At 35.2% G+C, this 23,973-nt stretch overlaps 3 protein-coding genes across 3 annotated transcripts; 1 reads left to right on the top strand and 2 right to left on the bottom strand.

Annotated features, from left to right (window-relative positions):
* Window positions 1-17,911: 17,911 nt before the first annotated feature.
* Window positions 17,912-18,313, top strand: BDR25DRAFT_363265 (uncharacterized protein; the record flags this gene model as incomplete). Its single annotated transcript, XM_033696715.1, has 3 exons — window positions 17,912-18,017; window positions 18,067-18,090; window positions 18,147-18,313. The coding sequence occupies 3 exons, from the start codon at window positions 17,912-17,914 to the stop codon at window positions 18,311-18,313; spliced, it is 297 nt and encodes a 98-aa protein (XP_033539793.1).
* A 33-nt stretch (window positions 18,314-18,346) lies between these two features.
* On the bottom strand, window positions 18,347-20,894 carry BDR25DRAFT_338082 (uncharacterized protein; the record flags this gene model as incomplete). The annotated part of the gene is made up of 9 exons (XM_033693252.1): window positions 18,347-18,427; window positions 18,461-18,471; window positions 18,502-18,518; window positions 18,555-18,593; window positions 18,645-18,741; window positions 18,787-18,873; window positions 18,913-19,020; window positions 19,051-20,723; window positions 20,876-20,894. The coding sequence occupies 9 exons, from the start codon at window positions 20,892-20,894 to the stop codon at window positions 18,361-18,363; spliced, it is 2,118 nt and encodes a 705-aa protein (XP_033539792.1). The 3' UTR covers window positions 18,347-18,360.
* A 253-nt stretch (window positions 20,895-21,147) lies between these two features.
* BDR25DRAFT_347512 (uncharacterized protein) lies at window positions 21,148-22,791 on the bottom strand (the record flags this gene model as incomplete). The annotated part of the gene is made up of 3 exons (XM_033694274.1): window positions 21,148-21,788; window positions 21,881-22,453; window positions 22,788-22,791. The coding sequence occupies 3 exons, from the start codon at window positions 22,789-22,791 to the stop codon at window positions 21,148-21,150; spliced, it is 1,218 nt and encodes a 405-aa protein (XP_033539791.1).
* Window positions 22,792-23,973: the final 1,182 nt, after the last annotated feature.

Genomic DNA, 23,973 nt, shown 5'->3' with positions numbered 1-23,973 from the left:
AGTAATAGAACTTATATTTTATAAATATTTAAGGCTCTGTAGCCTACAAGATATTCTATGTAGCCTTATAAAGTTACTTTAAAGCTTTACTTCTAACGCCTAGCTACTTGCTCCCTGTTAAGTAGGTAGGTGCGACAGCTATATGCGTAGGTCCTGCTCTAATTAGGCCTTAGATTAGCTGTAGCACTTTTTACCTACTCTAGCTTATAGTATTTAAAGTAGTTAGTAAACTACACGTTTAAGACTTTATTTAGTAAGCGTAGGTTATATGTGTGCAACAGGCTTATATTATACAGCTATGTTGCTGTGTCTACTACTTCTAGCTAGAGCTTCTTAGGGAGTCCTGCGCTGCTTTTTATTTTAATAAACTTTATAATTATCTTTTATTTAGCTCTTTCTACAGCTTTATTTAGCTTATAAGTGTATAGTAAAGAGCTTTTAATATTAATGCTAGACTTTTTTACTTAAAGCTTATACCTTAACTTTCTATGCTAAAGGAGTGTAGTAGTGTTGTTATTTTACTATATTTTGCTAATTTAGAGCTTATATTAATTAGACACTATGCTTTTAAAGTTTTTTATTACTCTCTAGATTTCTAAGAGCGTTTTTGCCTAAAAAAAGTATAAAAAGATTTTACTACTATATTTATCTTTAATAATTATTATTTATAGAGCTCTACTGCGCTCTAGTAGCATATTAAACATGTCCTATGCAATTCTTTAGAATAGGTAGGGAGCTTGCTCTTTTAGTCTTCTTAATATAACCTGCTTAGCGTGTGTTGTTGCGCAGTGCTTACAGCATACTTACTTTGTACTTATTATTTATACGTTCCTTACGCTTTTAACTAGAGCCTGCAGAGCTTTAGAGCCTAGGTGTCCTGCGCGCGCATACTAGAGCTCTTCTAAGTCTAAGTGTAGAAATGTAGTCTATAAGCGTTAGCAATCTAGGAGCACACTCTGCACTAGTAGGTAAAAAGAGACAGCTTTATATTTAATAAACATAAGGTTATATTCTTAGTAGAGTGTTATAAGTACTCTATTTTTTTCTAGTGTGCTTATGCGCAGTGTATAGTTAAGTTTTAAATACTATAGTCTTTTTTCTTTTAAATAAGTGTTTAAAATAATATTAACATAAAATCCTTCTACTATAACTACCTTCTATAGTGTAAGATCTTCTGTGCGCTCTTTTTATGCTTTATTTAACACCTTTTTAAGCTTTCTAGTTTCTATTCCTTAGATTAGAAATAACTAAGTGCTAGCTTTTACTATATGTAAACCTTAAGCTTTTTTAAATAACCTAGGTATAAGCAGCTTTATACTATTTACTAAGTGCGTAGCACTCCTATTATCTAGAATTATGCTTATAGAGAGTAGGTAAGTGTTAAAATCTATAGTTATGTGCATCTCTAGTTTTACTAAAAGCGCTAGGTTAATAAGTGCAGTAATAATGCTTTCTAGGAATGCTAGCTTGTCTAATCCTTTAATAGCTTTTAAAGCAAGGGAGGCTGCGTTTAGAATTACATAGCCTTTTTTAAGCAGTACAGCCTTTACTTTTTTATGCTGCGCTTACTTAAGCCTCTTAAGAATCTTCTAGTGTGCAGTTTTACTAAGCTTCTTTAGCTTTTTAGTAACTGCTAATATAAGGTCTCTACAGTCTGCTGCTTTCTATAGATAAAGGGATTACTTTAAAGCTCTACATAGGCATAAGTAGCCTAATTAGGCTAAAATAAATTAGGCTAAATTATTATCTAATTATCTACTAAGTGTTATAAATATACCTATGCCTTAGTTACTTACACGCAAGGAGTGCTTTTAAAGCATTGTTAAAAAAATCTTACTAATTTCCTAGATTATTAGAGGTTCTTTACTAAGTGCACTAGCCTCTATAACCCTCTAGTGCATAGAGCGCGCCTAGTCTAGTGCAAGCTTTAGAGCTAGGGCGTCTAGAAAGTCTTATGCAGTAAGCTAGCCTTCTATGTTAAGAATCTTATAGGTTCTTACCTTAGTGTATAGGAAGTGCTACTGCTAGTACTAAGCTTCTAAGGTTATAGTGCTATACTTTGCCTTAGTAAGGTAAGCTTTATACTTTACTTATACAAAATTTTTTATGCTTGCGTCTATTAGTGCTAGCTTTTGTTTTAAGGCTTGTATAAGTGCCTATAAAGTAGATTAGTTTTTTAATATAAGCTGCATTATTATAGGTTTTAGAAGCTTTAGTGTAACAGTTGCATTAACCTAGTTCTAAATTGTCTAAAGACGTGTTACATAAGAAGCCTAGTTGCTTAAGCAAGCTTAGTACTTAGCAATATTAGTCTAGTACTATATGTTAGCTTTCTCTAGTAGGTTCTTAGCAGTAATTACTCTAAGTGTAGGCATCTCTAGAGCGCTGTCTATAGGATTTAGAGCGTCTAGTCTATCTAGATTAATTATGTCCTATAGGTTTTTGCTAAGAGTATAGAACTAGAGCTAGATAAACTAGAAAGGCTAGCTTACATAGTCCTTAAGCTAGTATGCTTCTGTTAGAAGAGAAGCATCTTAATTAGCTATAACATAAGCTTTAGAGGTAATAAGAATTAATAAGAATAAAAAAAAAAGCTTTTAAACAGCTTTTACTAGTGCTATAGTTATATAAAGAGAATTATTCTAAGTTCTTAAAGCGCTAGGCCTATAACTATAAAGAATAAAATAGCCTAGCAGTAGCTGTTTAGAAGATTAGATAAAGTAACTCTGCTATCTAAGAGAGCTAAAGGCTCTTCTTATATACACTAAGCTTTAGAACATAATATCTCTAGATCCTGAGCTGCGTCCCAGGCTCTGAGCCCCCAGTCCCAGGCTCCGAGCCCCAGTCCCAGGCTCTGAGCCCCAGCCAAGGCTCTTAGTATACGCGACACATACTATAATACTTTACATAGTAATTAAACTAGACTTCTGTAAAGCTCTATAACCTTACTTGTGCATAATTATAATATTACGTTGTGTTAAAACTTTAGCTAAAAATAGCCTTTAAATCTAATCTAATAAGCTTAGTACTTATATAACTCTAAGCTATTAAAGTAAGCTAAAAAGCTTTCTAAAAAGCGCTTACTTTATAGAAAAGCTACTATATTATAAGCTTAAAAGCTTTTAAAAGGACTTTAAAGAATAGCTTTATGTTATTAAGCAGTCTATTTCTGCCTTAACTCCTGTTATAGTAGTAGGAACTAAGAACCTACTAGCCTTAAAGTCTACTTAAAAGTCTAGAGATAGCTTAACTCTCTTCTGTCTAACACTGCCTACAACCTGTAACTTTTCTAACTTAGTAATAAAATCTAACTAACTCCTTAATCCTCTACTATTTAACAGAAAACAGAAAGACCTACCTTCTTTTCTACATAAGCTTTAATACAAACTTAAAGAAAACATAGACTAATTCCCCTTTAAACACTTCTAGTTACTATATACCTACTTTTAACTTAACTATAATATAACAGCCTTAATTAACTTACTAATAAATAAGAATATTATTAACCTAGATTAATTTATAGCGTTTTTATAAGTAACTTATAAAGACTTAAATAAAAAGTTAATAGCTCTAAGTTACCTAAACACTTTATAATAAAAAAAAAAAGCTTTACCTTACACTTTACTAAGTTCTACTAACTTACATCTAATATAGGCTTAAATAAGATAGGTCTAATTATAGCCCTATATAACTCCCTCTTAACTAAACTGTAACACGCTATAGTAGAAGAACCTTTTCTAAATAACTTTAATGCGTATGCAAACCTAATTGCTACTTACAATAATAACATAAGGTTCCTCTCTGTACAAGCTCTAATACACCCCTAAACTAGCGCAGTTACAAATAAAAACCCTAATATAATAAAAATTAATTTAAATTATGCTCTAGTTAGTTCTAGAAAGCGTAAAGATTATAAGAAAAAAAGTTAATGCTTTAAGTGTAGTAAGCATAGTTATATTTTTTAAAACTGCTTTATTTCTTTTTCTTAAGTCTACATAAGTAGCGCTGCTAGTACTTATTAAAAATTTTTACTATTTTATTTTTATTTTTATAAAAGTTTTAACTTATATTTAAGCTTTAATCCTTCTTACTACTTTTAACATAGCCGCAGCTATAGCAGTAGAAGCCTGTAAAAAGGCTTGTTCTAAGGCTAAGTTACTCTTTAGAACTAATTTAACACTAGATCTTTGCTAACTTATAGGCTAAGTCCCTTACTAATAACTAAAAGTACTAAGTTAATATTCTTATATGTTTATAATAAAGAACTATATTAGCCCTAATATAGGCTCTTATTAACTTAGAAGTAAACAGTATAAGTTATATTAATAGAAAACTAGCACATAAACTAAATCTCTAATTAACACTACTTACCTAAATAATTTACCTAACTAGATTTAATAAAAAATAACTTAAAAAAAGTTCTATCTTCTATACTATAACTATTATAATTACTTACTAACACCATAAGAAGCAGATTAAGCTCTATGTAATAAACATAAAATGTTATAACCTAATCCTAGAACAACTATAGCTATATTAGCATAAAGTTACCTTTAATTACTAAGAGTAAGTTCTAAACTTTAACTCTTTTTAATGCTAAAATATATGCTTACGCTTACACCTAAATAATACTTAAGCAGCACTTACTACAGAAAGTTTTTAGACTTACTTTTTAATAACCTAGAAAAGAACTACCTAAGCTAGGCTAACAAGCTAGGCCTTTTACTAAGATAAGCTATGTAAAATAATTTAATAACTACTTAAACCTAAAAAAAGAAAGCCTTTAAAAAATCTTTACCTACTTAATTTAAACATAAACTAGGACTTAAACAGCAGATAAACATCTGCTACATAGAACCTACTATATTTATAACTCTAGCTTAATAACTAGATTACAAAATCTACATAGTTATAATTTCTAATATAGACTAAGCTTTAGCTCTCTAAAAACGCACTAACCTAAAGATAATAGTCTCTTAAAACTACTATAACTTATTATATGTTTTTTTCTAAGACAAGTCTAATAAGCTTCTAATATAACATCTATATAATTACTAGATAACTTTTAAGCCTAGTAAACAACCTAGTTATAGGCTACTATATAAAATGTTACTAAATAAATTAAAAGTGCTTTAAAAATACCTTAATAAAAACTTAAAAAAAGAGTTTATTTAAGCTAGCTTCTTACTAGTAGTGTTACTTATACTATTTATAAAGAAACCTAGAGGTAAGCTTTAATTCTATGTTAACTACTAAGGACTAAACACTATTACTATTAAAAACTAATACTTAATTCTCTTTTTATAAAAAACCTTAAGCTAACTAAGTAAAGTAAAATATTTTATAAAGTTAGATATTATTACTGCCTTTAATAAGCTAAAAATAGTAAAAGGTAATAAGTAGCTAACAGCGTTTTAGACCTAATATAAACTATTTAAGTACCTAGTAATGCTCTTTAGCTTAGCTAACACGCCTAGTACTTTTTAACATTTTATAAACAACTTGCTCTAACCCTACTTAGACATGTTCTACGCTGCGTATATTAATAATATTCTAATCTACAGTAATAGCCTTTTAAAGCACAAACAGCATGTACGCCTAGTGCTAAAGGCTATAAAAGAAGCAGGTCTGTAACTTAATATAGATAAATGCAAGTTCTACTAATTAAAGGCTACATATTTAGAATATGTAATCTTTATAGATAGCATTTAAATAAACCCTATTAAGGTTTAAACTATGCTAGATTAGCAATACCTAAAAAACATAAAGAACATTTAAGCTTTTATAAAATTTACTAACTTTTACTAATAATTTATTAATAACTTTTTATAGCTAGTAAGCCCTATAATTACACTTTCTAAAAAAAGGATTTAATTTAACTTTAACTTAAATTACTAACAGTCTTTTAACTAGCTAAAGAAAGCCTTTACTAAAGCTTTAATACTCTACTACTTTAACTCTAAACTACTAATACTTGTAAAAGCTAATGCCTTAGACTATGTAGTAGCAGGAGTTCTCTCCTAGACTAAGCTAGATAGGACTATTAGGCCTATTACATACTTTTTAAAAAAAATAAGCCCTGCAGAAGGTAATTATAAGATCTATAATAAAAAATTACTTACTATAGTACACTACTTTAAATAATAGCAACCTAAACTAGAAGGTGCAGCGCATCAAATACAGGTTCTATCTAACTATAAAAACTTATAGTACTTTATAACTATAAAACAACTTAGCTACTAACAAGCCTATTAGTTTAAATACCTATTTTATTTTAATTTTAAGATTACTTATTATTCTAGTTAAAATAGAGAGAAACTAGATGCTTTTATAAAGTAATTCTAAGACATCTTTACTTAAAAAAAAGTGTAAAAAGCTTAACACTAAACTCTACTCTAATCTAAGCTATTTTTAGACCTTAACTTAAATAAAATAAATTAGATAATTAATTAAATTATTACTAACAAGTATCTAAATAATAAATTTATTTAAAAAACCTTAGACCTACTCTAAAACAGCGCTAGTTAGTTAAAGAAAGTAACACTAGCTAACTACAAAAACTAAAATAGTAAGCTATATTACTATAACTAACTTATAATCCCTAATTTTAATAAACTAAGAATTAAACTACTTTAAATTATACATAACTTACCTGTTAAAGAATACCTAGGCAAAGAAAAGACTCTTAACCTACTACAGAGAGAGTACTACTAGCCCTGCATGTTCTATACTGTACGCTAATACGTATTATATTACTATACTTACTATAAAGTAAAGGCCTTTTAAGAAAGGTATAATAGCTTACTTAAACTGCTTCTAATCTCTAAATAAGCTTAGAAAGACATATTAATTAATTTTATTATAAACCTACCTCTATCTAAAGAGTACATAAATATTATAGTAGTTATTAATTACTTAACTAAGTATTAATACTTAATACTATGTTTCTCTATAACTGCCCTTAATATAGCCTAGTTATTCTACTAATATATATAAGTTTACTATAGCCTGCCTAACATAATTATATTAAATAGAGGTACACAGTTTGTCTTAGCCTTCTAGAATAAACTCTACAAATAGCTCTAAATTATTTTTTATCTATTTACAGCTTTTTACCTAGAGACTAATAGCTAGACTAAGAATATAAACACTATAATAAAATAAGTCTTATAAGCGTACACAAACTACTAGTAGAATAACTAGGTAAAATAGTTAGCTATAGCATAGTTTAAAGCTAATAACACAACATTTAAATTAATATAAGTATCCTTATTTTTAGCAAACTATAGATACTACCTTTAAATAGAATTTAAACTACTTTTAAATACTTTTTAACTAACTTAACGTACTTCATGGGCGAGTTGCTCACACACCTGAGTCGCTTACTTTTGCTAAGACCCCACTAAACCACCCTTCCTACACTAATGCATTCCCCACAACACTACTTAGACGCGCTAAAAGAACGTTAGATACAGCTTACGCTCTAAGCTTTTAAATAAAACATAAAACTCTTAAAAAAATATGCTATAGCTATATATAGGGTCCTATAAAAGACAACAAATAACTATAGCGCTAGACAACCTTTACAAGCTAATTCTACAGCTAAATTACAAAGGCTAGGCAATAAAAAGGAGCAGGTAATTATTAAGACTATACTTAAGCTATATGCGCGAGGAATTTCCCCTTAGATAGCATTTATAGCTAATATAGCTAATTCTTTGCGCGCTAAGCGTAATCTAGGCCATGTTTGCATAAACTAGCCTAGTACGTTTGTGAAGTGTTATTTAGAGCTTAAAGTAAAGTTTTAAGCGCAAGTATAGTTAAGAGATATCTAGCTAATTATAAACCCTATCTTGCTAAAGTTGTACGTGTTATTATCCTAGATGCTATACTTAGCTTTAATATTCTCTACAAGGCTAAACCTGCCCTAAATTACCCTAGGACTCTTGCAGAGGGCTCTTTTATAGTTGTACTTACGCTTAAACATTACTTTAAGCTCTAAATAACGCTTTATAAACATACTAGGCTAGTTTATGCAAACATAGCCTAGATTACGCTTAGCGCGCAAAGAATTAGCTATATTAGCCACAAATGCTATCTAAGGGGAAATTCCTTGCGCATATAGCTTAAGTATAGTCTTAATAATTACCTGCTCCTTTTTATTGCCTAGCCTCTATAATTTAGCTGTAGAATTAGCTTGTAAAGGTTGTCTAGCGCTATAGTTATTTGTTGTCTTTTAGAGGACTTTACACATAGCTACAGCACATTTCTTTAAGAGTTTTATGTCTTATTTAAAAGCTTAGAGCATAAGCTGTATCTAACGTTCTTTTAGCGCGTCTAAGTAGTGTTGTGGGGAATGCATTAGTGTAGGAAGGGTGGTTTGGTGGGGTCTTGGCAAAAGTGAGCGACTCAGGTGTGTAAGCAACTCGCCTATAAAGTACGTTATTAATTTATATAAGTAATAGATGTAAATAAACTTATTAATAAAATCTAAAACATATTTAAATATATTTATAAAAAGCTTACCTAAGCTTAAGCTTTTTAACAAGAGTATGTAAACTAATTTTAAACCCTTGCCCCTGCGTATGCAGCTAGTAAGAAGGTCTAGCTAGACACTAGAAATATCTAAATAAACTAATAATTAAAGAAACTTAATTAGAAGAACTTTAGCTTCTTTACAGTAGCCTATATAGTCTTATTATATGCTTACTAATTAATTCTACCTAACAGCATAAAGATACACCCTATGTTCTATGTATTGTTGCTGCGCTAAGTAGCCTCTAAATCTAACTATCTACCTAGACAGCTAAACCTGCTACCTAAACCTATTATTATAAATAATAAACTAGAATACATTATAAAAGACGTTAAATAGATCTAGTTTAATAAGAAAAAATGTATCTATAAATACTTTATAAAATAGACTAGATACAACAAACTGTTGTAGAAACCTGTAGAAGCCCTATAAGAGAACTCTATAGTAACCTAATTCTATACCTAATACCTATCTAAACTAAACTTATACTCTAACAAAGACAACTTAATGCTAGAACTACTAATGTAAAGGATTTCTTTTCTAATAAGAGGGGGAGTACTGTCACAGTATCCTCTCTAGATCCTAGACATAACTGTATTAGACATGTACTAAAGTATTATCAGTGCATGTCTAACATAAACATAATATAATATAGACATAAACTTAAGCATAAACTGCCTTAACACTAACTAAACTTAGAATAGGCTTAATTTATACTTAAAGCGCTTAGACTTTTAAGCTAAGTATTTAATTACTAATTTCTTTTTAAACCTTCCTGTTCCTTACACAACATCTTGTACATACTATAATACCTTACATAGTAATTAAACTAGACTTCTGTGAAGCTCTATAACCTTACTCGTGCACAATCGTGACAAAGTAAGAGCATAGGCAGCCTAAAAGCAGATAACTTAAAACGCCTCTAAAGAGGCTCTAGAAGAGGGGCAGAGCAGTATAGTAATTTTCTTTAATGCTATAATTAGTTAGCAGACTAAGCTATAAGATGTTAGGTGTATAATAATACTTATAAAGTAAAGATTTAGATAATAGCTAAAGAAGAAACTAATAATATTAACTAGACTATATAAGTAAGGTAAGCAAACACTTATTACTATAAATAATAAATTTACTATATTAACAATAACTACACTGCTAGTTACTACTAAACAAAAACATTATATGAAAGGCATTATATTAGTATTAGGTTTTTCGTCTATTTTTTAGTAACAGGAAATTTAGTTAAGATAGTTATACTTATTATATTCTATTTAAATTAGTTTTAAAGTAGTTTTAAATACTTTCTAAACACTATAGATAAGAACTATTAGCCTATAGAGGGGGGGAGTAGTGTAATAATTCTACAAATTGTTCTATCTTAGGTTGCTTAGATCCTATCCGAAGGGTCCCTGTATCAGCCCCGACCATGACTCGACCTAGTCCCCTGCAGTTGCCCCTATTCCCTCATGTATTTAGTCGCACCTTGCCCCTGTAGCTAGCTTAGTAGTTTTCTGATATCCTTTTGTACAAGGCCTATAGGTGTCAATGGCATTCCTAGGTTCTGAGTCCCCACGCACTCCCATATGCCTCTGAGTGGATTCCCATTGTCTTGCCTATGCCGTTACAATAAACAGGCCAGCGTACTCCCGGCACCATTTCCCGGAAGTAAAGATTGTAACATCGCGCCGGCCATGTTTAAATCTGTGTTGTGTAGAGTGGTTATACTTTGTAGTGGGTAGTGATTAACGTTACAATCCTTGCTCTGGATTTAGGAGCACGCGGGCCTGAGCTTATTTCGGAGGGGATAGGCAGGCTACAGTCAGTTGTACAGGCCTCCGTTATGCCTGGGGTTTGGAGTAGGGTAAGAGTGGCCGGATCGTGGTTTGCCCTTTACAGCGGTATAAAGCGCTGGGTTAAACAGCTTAGTTAAGCAGAATTAGAGGTATATATAGTGCAAGATATACAATTAGAACTTAGCTTATTAAAAAGCTAAGTGCTACTTAGTCTACCTAGGATAAACTAAAGATTAATCACACCTTCTAAAAGGTTTAATTAAATTAAAAGTATATATATAATACTCTAGTGCCAAGGCTTGCCCGACCTTGCTCACCTTGCTCGACCTTGCTCGCTATAGTAGTCATGCTGAGCAAGGTCGACATTCTTGGACAAGGCTTGGCCACTTGGCCTGCTTTTCCTTAGACAATGCATTTATCTGTCAGTGGGAACGTCCCTGCCGTGTCCGTGTCATCCGATTCGTTCGCTTGTTCAGGGATGAACGGGTCCCATGCCAATTCGGTAAGACTTTGGAGCACTTCGGGTGGAGTTACGCTAGTCCAATCATAGACCGTAACCCTACATCAGTGTGTTGGGGATTGGCATCAGAGCCACATTAGTGTGTCAGGGATTAGCATCAGCTACATTAGTGTGTCGGGGATTAGCGTTAGGCACATTAGTGTATTAGAGATTAGCATCAACCGCATTGGTGTGTTGTGGATTAGCAGTTGCTCACACACCTAAGTTGTTTACTTTTGCCAAGACCACACTATAACAAACTCTATTATAGCCTATAACAACCCGCTCTAGCACTATATAGTATAGTACAGCTGAGAATATTATTTAGATACTATTTCTACTTCTTGCTTACATGTTTGCGCGTTATGCCTAGTCTAATTACACTGTCTGCAGCGCCTTTAGAACTGCTTACCTACTTTAGCTTGCATCTGATTCTTTGTCTTCTTCCTGTCACTGCGCGCTCTAAACTCCTTTAGACCTGTTAATCGCAGGCCTTTCTAAATGTAGCTGCCTTATTAGCTGCTTAAAGCTTAGTAATTTCCTTTTACGCTAACACTAGCTTATGCGCAATTATTACTGCCCCTTTTAAGGCTTTTTTTCTAGAGTCATTACCTCTTTAGAACCCTCTGTCACGATTGTGCACGAGTAAGGTTATAGAGCTTCACAGAGGTCTAGTTTAATTACTACGTGAGGTATTATAGTAGGTACAAGACGTTGTGTGAGGAACAGGAAGGTTTAGAAGGAAATTAGTAATTAAATACTTAGCTTAAAAGTCTAAGCGCTTTAGGTATAAATTAAGCCTGTTCTAGGTTTAGTTAGTGTTAAAGCAGTTTATGCTTAAGTTTATGTCTGTGTTGTGTTATATTTATGTTAGACATGCACTAATAATACTCTAGTACGCGTCTAATACAGTTATGTCTAGGATCTAGGGAGGATACTGTGACAGTACCCCCCCTCTTATTAGGAAGGGAATCCTTTACATTAGTAGTTCTAGCATTAGGTTGTCTTTATTAGGGTACAGGTTTAGTTTAGATAGGTATTAGGCGTAGAATTAAGTTACTGCAGAGTTCTCTTACAGGGCTTCTGCAGGTTCCTACAACAGTTTGTTATATCTAGTTTATTTTATAAGGTATTTATAAATATATTTCTTTTTATTAAACTAAATTTATTTAACATCTTTTATAATATATTTTAGTTTATTATTTATAATAACAGGTTTAGGTAGTAAGTTTAGCTGTCTAGGTAGATAGTTAGATTTAGGGGCTGCTTAGCGCAGCAACAATACGTGGAACACAAGGTGTATCTTCATGCTGTTAGGTAGGATTAATTAGTAAGTGTGTAATAAGACTATATAGGCTACTGTAAAGGGGCTAAGGTTCTTCTAATTAAGTTTTTTTAATTATTAGTCTATTTAGATATTTCTAGCGTCTAGCTAGACCTTCTTGCTAGCTGCATACGCAGGGGCGGAGGTTTAGGATTAGTTTATGTACTCTTATTAAAAAGCTTAAGCCTATGTAAGCTTTTTATAAACATATTTAAATATGTTTTAAATTTTATTAATAAGTCTATTTATATCTATTACTTATACAGATTAATAAGTTAGTTAGAGGGTATTTAAAAGTAGTTTAAATTTTATTTAAAAGTAGTATCTATAGTTTACTAAGAACAAAGATACTTATGTTAATTTAAATGTTATATTATTAGCTTTAAACTATGCTATAGCTAACTATTTTACTTAGTTATCCTACTAGTAGTTTATGTACACTTGTAGGACTTATTTTATTATAGTGTTTGTGTTCTTAGTCTAGCTGTTAGTCTCTAGGTAAAAAGCTGTAAATAGATAGAGGACAATTTAGAGCTGTTTATAGAGTTTGTCCTAAAAGGCTAAGACAAACTACGTACCTTTATCTAATATAATTGTGTTAGGTAGGCTATAGTAAACCTATACGTATTAGTAGAATAACTAGGCTATATTAAGGGCAGTTATAGAGGAACATAGTATTAAGTGTTAATACTTAGTTAAGTAATTAATAACTACTATAATATTTATGTACTTTTTAGATAGAAGTAAGTCTATAATAAAATTAATTAATATGTCTTTTTAAGCTTATTTAGAGATTAGGAGCAGTTTAAGTAGGCTATTATACCTTTTTTAAAAGGCTTTTACTTTACAGTAAGTATAGCAACATAATACATATTAGCGTACAGTATGGAACATGCAGGGCTAGTAGTACTCTCTCTACAGTAGGTTAAAAGTCTTTCCTCTACCTAGGTGTCCTCTAACAGGCAAGTTATGTATAATTTAGAGTAGTTTAATTCTTAGTTTATTAGAATTAAAGATTATAAGTTAGTTATAGTAATACAGCTTACTATTTTAGTTTTTATAGTTAGCTAGTGTTACTTTCTTTAACTAACTAGCGCTGTTTTAGAGCAGGTTTAAGGTTTCTTAAATAAATTTATTATTTAGATACTTATTAGTAATAATTTAATTAATTATCTAATTTATTTTATTTAGGTTAAGGTCTAAAAATAGCTTAAGTTAAAGTAGAGTTTAGTATTAAGCCTTTTACACTTCTTTCTAAGCAGGGACATCTTAGGATTGCCTTATAAGGGCATCTAGTTTCCCTCTGTCTTAACTAGGATAATAAGTAATCTTAAAATTAAAATAAAATAAGTATTTAGACTAATAAGCTTATTAGTAGCTAAGTTATTTTATAGTTATAAAGTACTATAAGTTTTTATAGTTAGATAAGACCTATATTAGATGCGCTGCACTTTTTAGTTTAGGTTGCTATTATTTAAAGTAGTGTACTATAGTAAGCAGTTTCTTATTATAAATTTTATAATTGCCTTCTACAAGACTTATTCTTTTTAAGAAATATGCAATAGGCCTAATAGTCCTGTCTAGCTTAGTCTAGAAGAGAACTCCTGCTACTATGTAGTCTAAGGCATTAGCTTCTATAAGTATTAGTAGTTTAGAGTTAAAGTAGCAAAGTATTAAAGCTTTAGTAAAGGCTTTCTTTAGCTAGTTAAAAGACTATTAGTAATTTAAGTTAAAGTTAAATTAAATCTTTTTCTTAGTAAGTGTAATTATAAGGCTTACTTACTACAAGAAGTTATTAATAAATTATTAGTAAAAGTTAGTAAATTTTATAAAGGCTTAAATATCTTTTATGTCTTTTAGGTATTGCTAATTTAGTATAGTCTAAACTTTAATAGGGTCTATTTAGATGCTATTTATAAAGATTATATATCTTAAATACATAACCTTTAATTAGTAGAACTTACATTTGTCTATGTTAAGTTGCAGACCTACTTCTTCTATAGCCTTTAGCACTAGGCGTACATGCTGTTTGTGCTCTAAAAGGCTATTACTATAAATTAGAATATTATTAATATACATAGTGCAGAACATGTCTAGGTAGAGTTAGAGTAAGTTATTTACAAAATGTTAAAAAGTACTAGGCGCGTTAGCTAAGCTAAAAGGCATTACTAGGTACTTAAATAGTCTATATTAGGTCTAAAACGCTGTTAGCTACTTATCACCCTTTACTATTTTTAGCTTATTAAAGGTAGTAATAATATCTAACTTTATAAAATACTTTACTTTACTTAGTTAGCTTAGAGTTTTCTATAAAAAAGAAATTAAGTATTAGTTTTTAATAGTAATAGTATTTAGTCTTTAGTAGTTAACACAGAATTAAAGCCTACCCCTAGGTTTCTTTATAAATAGTATAAGTAACACTACTAGTAAAGAGCTAGCTTAAATAAACTCTTTTTCTAGGTTCTTATTAAGGTATTTTTAAAGCACTTTTAATTTATTTAGTAACATCTTATATAGTAGCCTATAACTAGGTTGTTTACTAGGCTTAAAGGTTATCTAGTAATTATATAGATGTTATATTAAAAGCTTATTAGACTTGTCTTAGAAAAAAATATGTAATAAGTTATAGTAGTCTTAAAGGACTATTATCTTTAAGTTAGTGTGTTTTTAGGAAGCTAAAGCTTAGTCTATATTAGAAATTATAACTACATAGATTTTGTAATCTAGTTGTTAAGCTAGGGTTATAAATAGAGTAAGTTCTATGTAGCAGATGTCTATCTGCTGTTTAAGTCCTAGTTTATGTTTAAATTAAGTAGGTAAAAGTTTTTTAAAGGCTTTTTTTTCTTTAAGTTTAAGTAGTTATTAAATTATTTTACATAGCTTATCTTAGTAAAAGGCCTAGCTTATTAGCCTTACTTAAGTAGTTTTTTTCTAAGTTATTAGAAAGTAAGTCTAAAAACCTTTTATATTAAGTGCTATTTAAGTGTTATTTAGGTGTAAGCATAAGCATACATCTTAGCATTAAAAAGAGTTAAAGTTTAAAACTTACTCTTAGTAATTAAAGGCAACCTTATGCTAATATAGCTATAGTTGTTTTAGAATTAGGTTATAATGTTCTATGTTTATTACATAGAGCTTAATTTACTTCTTATAGTGTTAGTAAGTAATTATAACAGTTATAGTATAAAAAATAGAACTTTTTTTAAGTTATTTTCTATTAAATCTAGTTAAGTAAATTATTTAGCTAAGTAGTGTTAATTAAAGATTTAGTTTACACGCTAGTTCTTTATTAATGTAACTTATACTATTTACTCTTAAGTTAATAAAAGCCTATATTAAGGCTAATATAGTTCTTTATTATAAACATATAAGAATATTAACTTAGTACTTCTAGTTATTAGTAGGGGACTTAGCCTATAAGTTAGCAAAGATCTAGTGTTAAATTAGTCCTAGGGGGCAACTTAGCCCTAGGACAAGCCTTTTTACAGGCTCCTACTACTATAGCTGCAGCTATGTTAAGAGTAGTAAGAGGGATTAGAGCTTAAATACAAGTTAAAGCCCTTATAAAAATAAAATTAAAATAGTAAGAATCTTTAATAAGTACTAGCAGCGCTACTTGCGTAGACTTAAAAAAGAGGAATAAAGTAGTTTTAAAAGATATAACTATGCTTACTGCACTTAAAGCATTAACTTTTTTTTCTGTAATTTTTACACTTTCTAAAACTAACTAGAGCATAATTTAAATTAATTTTTATTATATTAGGGTCCTTATTTACAACTGCGCTAGTTTAGGGGTGTATTAGGGCTTATATAAGGAGAAACCTTATGTTATTATTATAGGTAGTAATTAGGTTTACATACATATTAAGGTTGTTTAGAAGGGGTTCTTCTACTATAGCACATTACAGTTTAGTTAAGAGAGAGTTATATAAAGCTGTAATTAGACCTATTTTATTTAGGCCTATATTAAATGCAAGTTAGCAGAACTTAGTAAAGTGTAAAGTAAAGCTTTTTTTTTTTATTATAGAGTGTTTAGGTAACTTAAAGCTATTAACTTTTTATTTAGGTCTTTATAAGTTACTTACAGGAATGCTATAAATTAATTTAGGTTAATAATATTCTTATTTATTAGTAAGTTAATTAAAGCTATTATATTATAGTTAAGTTAAAAGTAGGCATATAGTAACTAAAAGTGTTTAGAGGGGAATTAGTCTATGTTTCCTTTAAGTTTGTATTAGAGCTTGTGTAGGAAGGAAGGTAGGTCTTTCTGTTTTCTATTAAACAGTAGGGGATTAGAGAGTTAGTTAGATTTTATTACTAAGTTAAAAGGGTTACAGGTTATAGGCAGTGTTAGGCAGAAGAAAGTTAAGCTATCTCTAGACTTCTAGGTAGGCTTTAAAGCTAGTAAGTTCTTAGTTTCTACTACTATAACAAAAGTTAAGGCAGAAATAGACTACTTAATAACATAAAGCTGTTCTTTAAAGTCTTTTTAAAGAGCTTTAAAGCTTACAACATAGTAGCTTTTTTATAAAGTAAGCGCTTTTTAGAAGGCTTCTTAGCTTACTCTAATAGCTTAGAGTTGTGCAAGTACTAAGCTTATTAGATTAGATTTAGAGGCTATTCTTAGCTAGAGTTTTAACATAACGTAATGTTATAATTATGCACAAGTAAGGTTATAGAGCTTTACAGAGGTCTAGTTTAATTACTATGTAAGGTATTATAGTAGGTATAAGATGTTGTGTAAGGAACAAGAAGGTTTAGGAGGAAATTAGTAATTAAATACTTAGCTTAGAAGTCTAAGCGCTTTAGGTATAAATTAAGCCTGTTTTAGGTTTAGTTAGTGTTAAGGCAGTTTGTGCTTAAGTTCATGTCTGTGTTGTGTTGTGTTCGTGTCAGACGTGCACTGATAATACTCTAGTACGCGTCTGATACGGTTATGTCTGGGATCCGGGGAGGATACCGTGACACCCTCTCTATATGTAGAGCTACTTGCAATACAACTAATATCTACTAGGGATTGCTGCCTGCTGCTGTAATCTACTGTAGTTTGCTGTAATTTGCTATAGTTTGCTGCAAATTGCTGTAGTTTACTGTAATTTGCTGCAATTTATTTAATGCATTTCCTAACGCTGCTAGGAAATCTCTTACTAACACCTCTAGGCATCAGCCTATTAATTCGCGAGCGTTAGCGAGTGAAATCTATAATCAATTCCCTAGGCTAGCTTCTCTGTCGTCGTTCTACGAAAGGAAATGCCTCAACTTAATAAAATTACCGCATTTGGACGTCACCTGACATTAAACTTCGCATAAACTTCGGCATAATGTAGCGCTAAACTAGACTAGGAAGGAGCTAAGCTAGACTAGGGAAACGGTAAGCCTGATAGAGTCGCTGCTGACTAATATGCCTGCAAGAACCTGTTCTCACCAGCTTGCAGCGACATTTCACTACCACACTACATTATTTTAACCTGCTGCTGCTTGATAATTGCTTAGAATAGCATGCAATACTATATAGTTCAGTGCAGCCTTGCAGCCACATCTCGGCGTTGAGCTGCAGGTGTTGCAGAGGGTGCTGCAAGAGATCGCTGAGACTGCGCAGGCTCGACTACTAGTTATACTACCATCAGCTTGCGGCGATAGTTTACTACTGCGCTATATTATTTTAGCGTACCTCTGCTTAATAATTGCTTAGAATAGCATGTAATAATATATAGTTTAGTGCAGCCTTGCAGCGACATCTAGGTGGTGGGGTCAATCTGTACATGAGCTCAGGAGGGGGCATATGGCAAACGAATCGACAAGGGAGCGAGATCCAAACAAAGTGGAACGAGTGTATTGTAAGGTCTGAGGAGCTCAATAGAGCTCTGAGTTGACTATATACTGTACGAGATAGGAGCTATGCCTAATGAGTGAATAGTGCAGTACATGGGTATGATATCGCGTGAGACACGTGCGACATGTACAGCTATTCTAACGCCGCAGGTGGACAGAACCCAGAATCGACACATCACGCCACACAGAGGCGCCTCGCGTTTTTGCAGTTTCGACAAATCCAAGTGGGAAGGGACACTGGGCGAGGGCACTGGAAGGAGTTTGAGCTTCAACATGCAGAGTATGACCAGATAGACAGGACGCCCCAGCAAGACAATGTGCTTTTAGGGTAGATGAATACATGACAAAAATTCACAGCGTTGTTCAAAGAGTATACTTGCTATCCTAAGGCTAGGCTGCGTATTTCAGTAGCCATCCTTTGTCTTTCCCGCGCAAATTTAGAAGTTCTTTCCCTTGTCTGCTTAGTCATGATTGCAGACTCTTGTTTCCTCTTTTGGTTTGCTAAGATATCACCTAGTACAGTTCGTTGCTTCACCACTTCGGCCCGTTCAAAATCAATCACCATCACCCGACCCGTCTCCACACTCCATAACATATTCCGAGGCATAAGGTCTTTATGCAAGATCCCAAGGCTGTGGATTGCTTGCGCTGCGGAATGAGCACTCTTAGTAACATCAGCTATGTTCTCGCTTGTAAGGTGCTTGGAGATAAGCCTTCCTCCAAAGCTAAGGAACATCATGTGAACAAGTTCGCAAATGCCCTCGTAGTAGTAAGGAGTCGCCAGGTCTATGTTGCCCAAATAAACTGGCACATGGATTCCCTGGACTGGACGGAGAAGTTCGTAGACAGTAGCCTCCCGTTCAAGACGATGGACGAAGTCGATAGGAGTACACTTGGCTGCAACGATGTATCCGTGCGATTCAAGACGAACCCGGAATAAGACGCCGCATGCTCCAGGCAGACTCACAGGCTGGCAGTTGGTATCAAGGTCGCTGGAGAGTTGCTGGCGGATACGAGCAAGAAAGTCAGTTTGATCAATCTCGTGGTACCTCTCACCATGAGCTCGCACGTTGGGACACTGCATATCGAGTGGACCACCTTCAACCAATCCACGCAAACAGTTCTGTGTGCAATACTGTCCATCCTGAGCTGCTTGGGGCGCATGACGATCAGACGAGCTGCGAGCCGTGGTTGGGGCAAGCGGCTGAGCTTGGAGGGGACGTCTGCGTTGGCTCGGAGTATCTGGATCGGGGTCCTCGTCACTGGGGCTAGATGGATCCTGTGGCTGCTCGCAGCTAGGAGAGCTGGTCTGGCCTGGCCTCCGTCGCAGCCGGACAGGAGACATGCGCAGAAAATAGCTATGTCGAGGTGGTTGGTACTCTGAGGATGCTACGTCTTCTGGAAGTATGGTATCCAGCAGGTCCTCATACACGACCTCCCAGGTGATCAGCTGATTGGCGGCTTGGACCCTCCACTGCTGGCCCCGCTGGGGCGTCTTCAGCGCCTGAAGAGTGAATGCTAGCATCTGCCCAACAGCTGTCAGGTGCAAGCGATTCACGCTATCCAGATCCGGTGTCCATCCAGTAGTGGCTCCAACGTCACCCTTTGGGACGGATAGGAAGTAGTAGACCGTCCTAGGATCATCGGGCACCCGCAAGAACACGAACGCTTCGCCAGTACACACGCAACCAAACTCTACCCCAATCCTGACCATATAAGAGAATGCCTGCGTAATGACTGCAGCAACGAGGCGGCGAAAGCGATCCTTTGGAGCATCGACCTCACCACATCGTATCACCTCCGCAAGCTCCATATCTTCGAGACCCTCGCATATGTAACTAAGCGGTAGCTTGTGGGGGGCCTTGTATTCCATAATGAAGGCTGGAATCCGATTCTCTTGATTCTGAGTGCTGGTGTTGTAGACGCAGAACTGATCCGCGCGGGGACGGGAGGATCGTGCTGTTTCTGAACGTTGTGCCGCCACCGAGGGCTCTGATGGACCGGGCAGCTCCTTAGCTAACAAGCGTGGTGACCGTCGCCGTCGATTGCTAGACACAGATATTTGCTCTAGGCTGTTCACTAGCAAGTCTGGAGTAAGGGTGTTGGCATGATTCTCAAAACTTATGGACCCGTGCAACCCAAACTTCCGTCGAAGCGCTCGGCTGTTGTACAGTTGTTTAACAATCAAAGACACGGGGTCCTCGACAGTAGACCGCTGAAAGAGGTGTAGGTCAAGCTCTGAGCTCAGCATCCTTTGTCGAACCGCGTCCCCGGACTCTTGTAAGGTGTGTACTGAAGTGAAGAATTGCTCTGAGACAAATGCCGACTTCATAAGGTTATTCCAAATTGCTTCCTGACGTGCCGGAAAGTCTTCCCATTCGCAGATTCTCTCGGGCCGAAGTTTGTTATTCGCATTTGCAGGGTCGCCCCGTGTTGACAAGGTCGCATCGGTTTGGATGGTGAGACCTGAGTGAAGGTAATTGTGGCAAGCGTCGAGGAACTCGGGGAGCGTGGTCTTGCGGATTCTCTCTTCTACCTGTTCGCGTTTTCGTTGCTCTTCCTTCTGGGCCTCCTCTGCTGCTTCGCGCCTGCGTTGTTCTTCGAGAAACAGCTTCTTGTAATCGGGCGGCTGTTCAGCCATGGCGATAATAGTAGGATATCTAGGTTGGTTCGTTGACAGTAGCTGCCCAGGAGCGCTTCGGAGCGATAGCAGATAATGAACCAAAGGATAAACGCTAGATGCTGCTCATGATAGATGGATGCGAAGGTTGAGGGAACCAGATGCATCTTATTTGTTTTGGTTCTATTTGGCTTGGCAGCGCTTGGACCCTCGGTCCAGGCGTCGCGCAGTTGCCGTAGCGAGGTCTCCGACGTCATCACGGGCGATCATGCACCTAGTCCCTGCAGTGGCATGTCTGTTCTCTTGTAAATGGCAGCCTTGTGAGCTTCAAACCTTCAGCGAATCGTACTCAGCACACACCAACCATTAGAGTTCCATTGGGTCATATGGTATAGCAAATGCAAAGAATGCCACCAGAACAAGTTGTTATTCCTATACACACCAAATAAAAGCAGATACTTTGCTAAAGGAGCGTGCACACAGTTTCATCATCTGCAATTTACCAAGACCACAAATATCCTCTAAACTAACGACAGTTTAAGTAGATTACTTATCGTTCACAGGACCATTGCACTCGTGCCAAAACTCTTGGTCTGCTTCAGTCGTTCGTCTCAACGAAGCACGCCTTGCCAACCCACGCCTTCGGGGGTTGCGACGTGGTACCGGAGTTAAGTCAGCTTGATTGCTTGCTGCAATTTCCTCGCTAGCCTCATGTTCGGAAGAATCACCAAAAAAGTGTGCGTACGCAGCGAGCCGTTCTTCGGTCCGTGAACCTAGCCGCAAGTCGGTCAAGTAGACCGAAGGTAGGTCGTCTTCTCTAACCGGGGACGTAGGAGTTGGGAGTGGAGTGTTCTGGTGGCGTACAGGATCGGAAGTCCACTCGCTCTGCCATTGATGCTGTGTTGCGGGATCTTCTTGTGGCAAGTAACCTCTTAAGCGGGTTGGTTGGTTGTCTTCTCTCGACGTGCTGTTTCCATTGGTAATCGTATAGCTGGTGGTATGGCCGTCGCGTTGAACGATCCGGAGTGAGCCCATACTTGCTGCAAGCTCATTACTGGGAATTGAGTCCACCGACAAGATATCCATATTTGTCTGATCCGTCATATAATCTGCCATGGATGCCGTCGGAATGTTTTGCAAAGCTTCGCCAGTAGATGCCGGAAGGCCCAACTCTTGTCTCTCAATATCTGTCATTCGGTTGTTAGGGAGCTCGCTAACGTAAATGGTCTTTGGGTCCCATATGGCGGGTTCGCTTGGAGAGTAGACCGTCTTTCGTCACTGCCATAAGGATCGGCGCTGAAAGTAGAGACGTTTGAAGCGCTCTCTCCAGCCGGGTGAGTCTCGCCCCCTCCATTTGGCTGCGCCCCTCTGACGATGGCATTATGGAGCTCAACGATCTCCCGATTGGCTGAGAACTCCATGAATTCTCTTATTGATGCTGAGGGGGGGTCTGAAGTGTCCGCAATGCCGTTCTGGGGTGAATGGCCATTTTGAGTTTGGCTAGACCCGTTGTTGATCCCCTGCTGCGGTGGGAGTTGAGAAGTATTCGACGTGCCGTAGGTGCCTGACTGGCTGCGGGAATTCGATTGGCCGACTGATATGGTGTAAGGAAAAGACGTCAACGATGTAACCCTATGGAGAGGGAGAAGGACAAGTTCAATGTAATAAAAAGCGGGCCAGAAGGTGGACCCGAACGACAAAGGCCAAATGATCTGAGCTGCCTTGGTATAGGAAACGGTGGTTGCTGTTGAACAGATCTTGATGAACGCATTTTCATCGTGGACTTTATACATATCTCCCTCATCCACGTGCCATGCCTTCCTCTCCCTCCATCTTTCCCTGTCAAGCACGGCTGCAGAAGCAAGATAGATGTCGCACGTGTCTCACGCCATGTCATACCCATGTACTGCACTATTCACTCATTAGGACTAGCTTCTTCCTCGTACAGTATACAGTCAGCCTAGAGCTCTCTCTCGCTCCTTAGACCTTACAATACACTGGTACGATTCATCTTGTTTAGAATTCAATACCTTGTCAATTCGCCTACCCTATGACCCCTTCTCAGCTCATGCGAGATTTAGGCGAACATTGTTGGCAATCTATTAACATTTCTTAAACCATGGATCATTTACCTGTTCACAGATAGGGATGTGAGATTTTCCTAGTCTCTGTTCCAGGTTACGTACCCATAGTATGGGTTAGCCTATAGACGAAGCTGACAGCAACTTTATAACTTTGTTGCGCGATGCAAGACTAAGTTAGAACAGCTTAGATACCTAGCTTTAGGTATCAACAAATCTCCCTTAGATTTTTGCTACAAGCATTTGCTAACTACTAGATCCTATAGCTATTGTGTTTTATATAATTTAAGTTAGTACAAGTCTACAAGAACAGAGATTCCTTCAGGCAATCTTAGAGGATACCTTACTTAGAGACTATGTTAAGGTAGTTATAGAAGGTAAGTTAAGACTTTGCTTTTTTGTCCCTGCTTTTTAGTTGCTAATTAGGCTTTTCTTAATAGAGGAGAACCTTAAAACACGCTTTGTAGATAGTTAGAGCCTAAACTTAGATAAAGACTTTATTATAAGTGCAGACTGCGTAACAGATTCCTTTTATACATTTTCTAACTATAATAGTTGCTTTATAAATTTTTTTAGAGCTCTTAATCTAAAAACAACCCTTTAATTAGATAGAAGGCTAGCATTTGCGTAAGGGAAACTGTTAAACATGAAACTAGTTCACGTGACCTAGCGTAGGATGAATGTAGGTCCTTTACCTCTTACTATTTCCTGCTTAAGACTAGAGCTTTTTTAGCTACTATATATTTACCTCTAAGATCTCTTAAGCTCTGGAGACCTTACACCTCGCCTTAAATCTACCTAGGCCGTCTCTCATGACCTAAATGACTGCTTCATGCTCTCCACCATCTGTTAGCTCTAACCCTACAATAGAAACAACAACACAAGTTTGCAAAGGATAAACGCTGTTTACCCCCACACTGTCTCTACTTTAGACAAGACAATTGCCTAAAAGGCAACATTTTACACATGGTAACAATAAGTAGCAAGTGACTAGCAGAATTCTTGTACATACTCCCTTCCTTCCGCTCCTGTCTTATTGCTTTTCTAACCCCCTAGTTCTAACTGCTGCCTAAATAAAGCCTGCAAGTGTTTAAAATCTTTATCTAGGAAAGGTAAATGTAACGTTGGTATTAGGGATATTTTTAGGACATGCTCTAAGAGGTTAACTAGTAAAGATGCAAGCTGGTATCTATTATAAGATGTGTTTGTCTGCAGCTAGTGACGCCTTACTTTTTCTACATAAAGACTGCATAAGCGATAGACCCTAGAAGCTAAGCTTAGTCTTGCATAG

This window comes from Lindgomyces ingoldianus (assembly GCF_010093535.1).
Source record: "Lindgomyces ingoldianus strain ATCC 200398 unplaced genomic scaffold BDR25scaffold_65, whole genome shotgun sequence".
Classification (NCBI taxonomy): Eukaryota; Fungi; Ascomycota; class Dothideomycetes; order Pleosporales; family Lindgomycetaceae; genus Lindgomyces; species Lindgomyces ingoldianus.
This window is presented reverse-complemented; position numbering and strand designations above follow the sequence as displayed.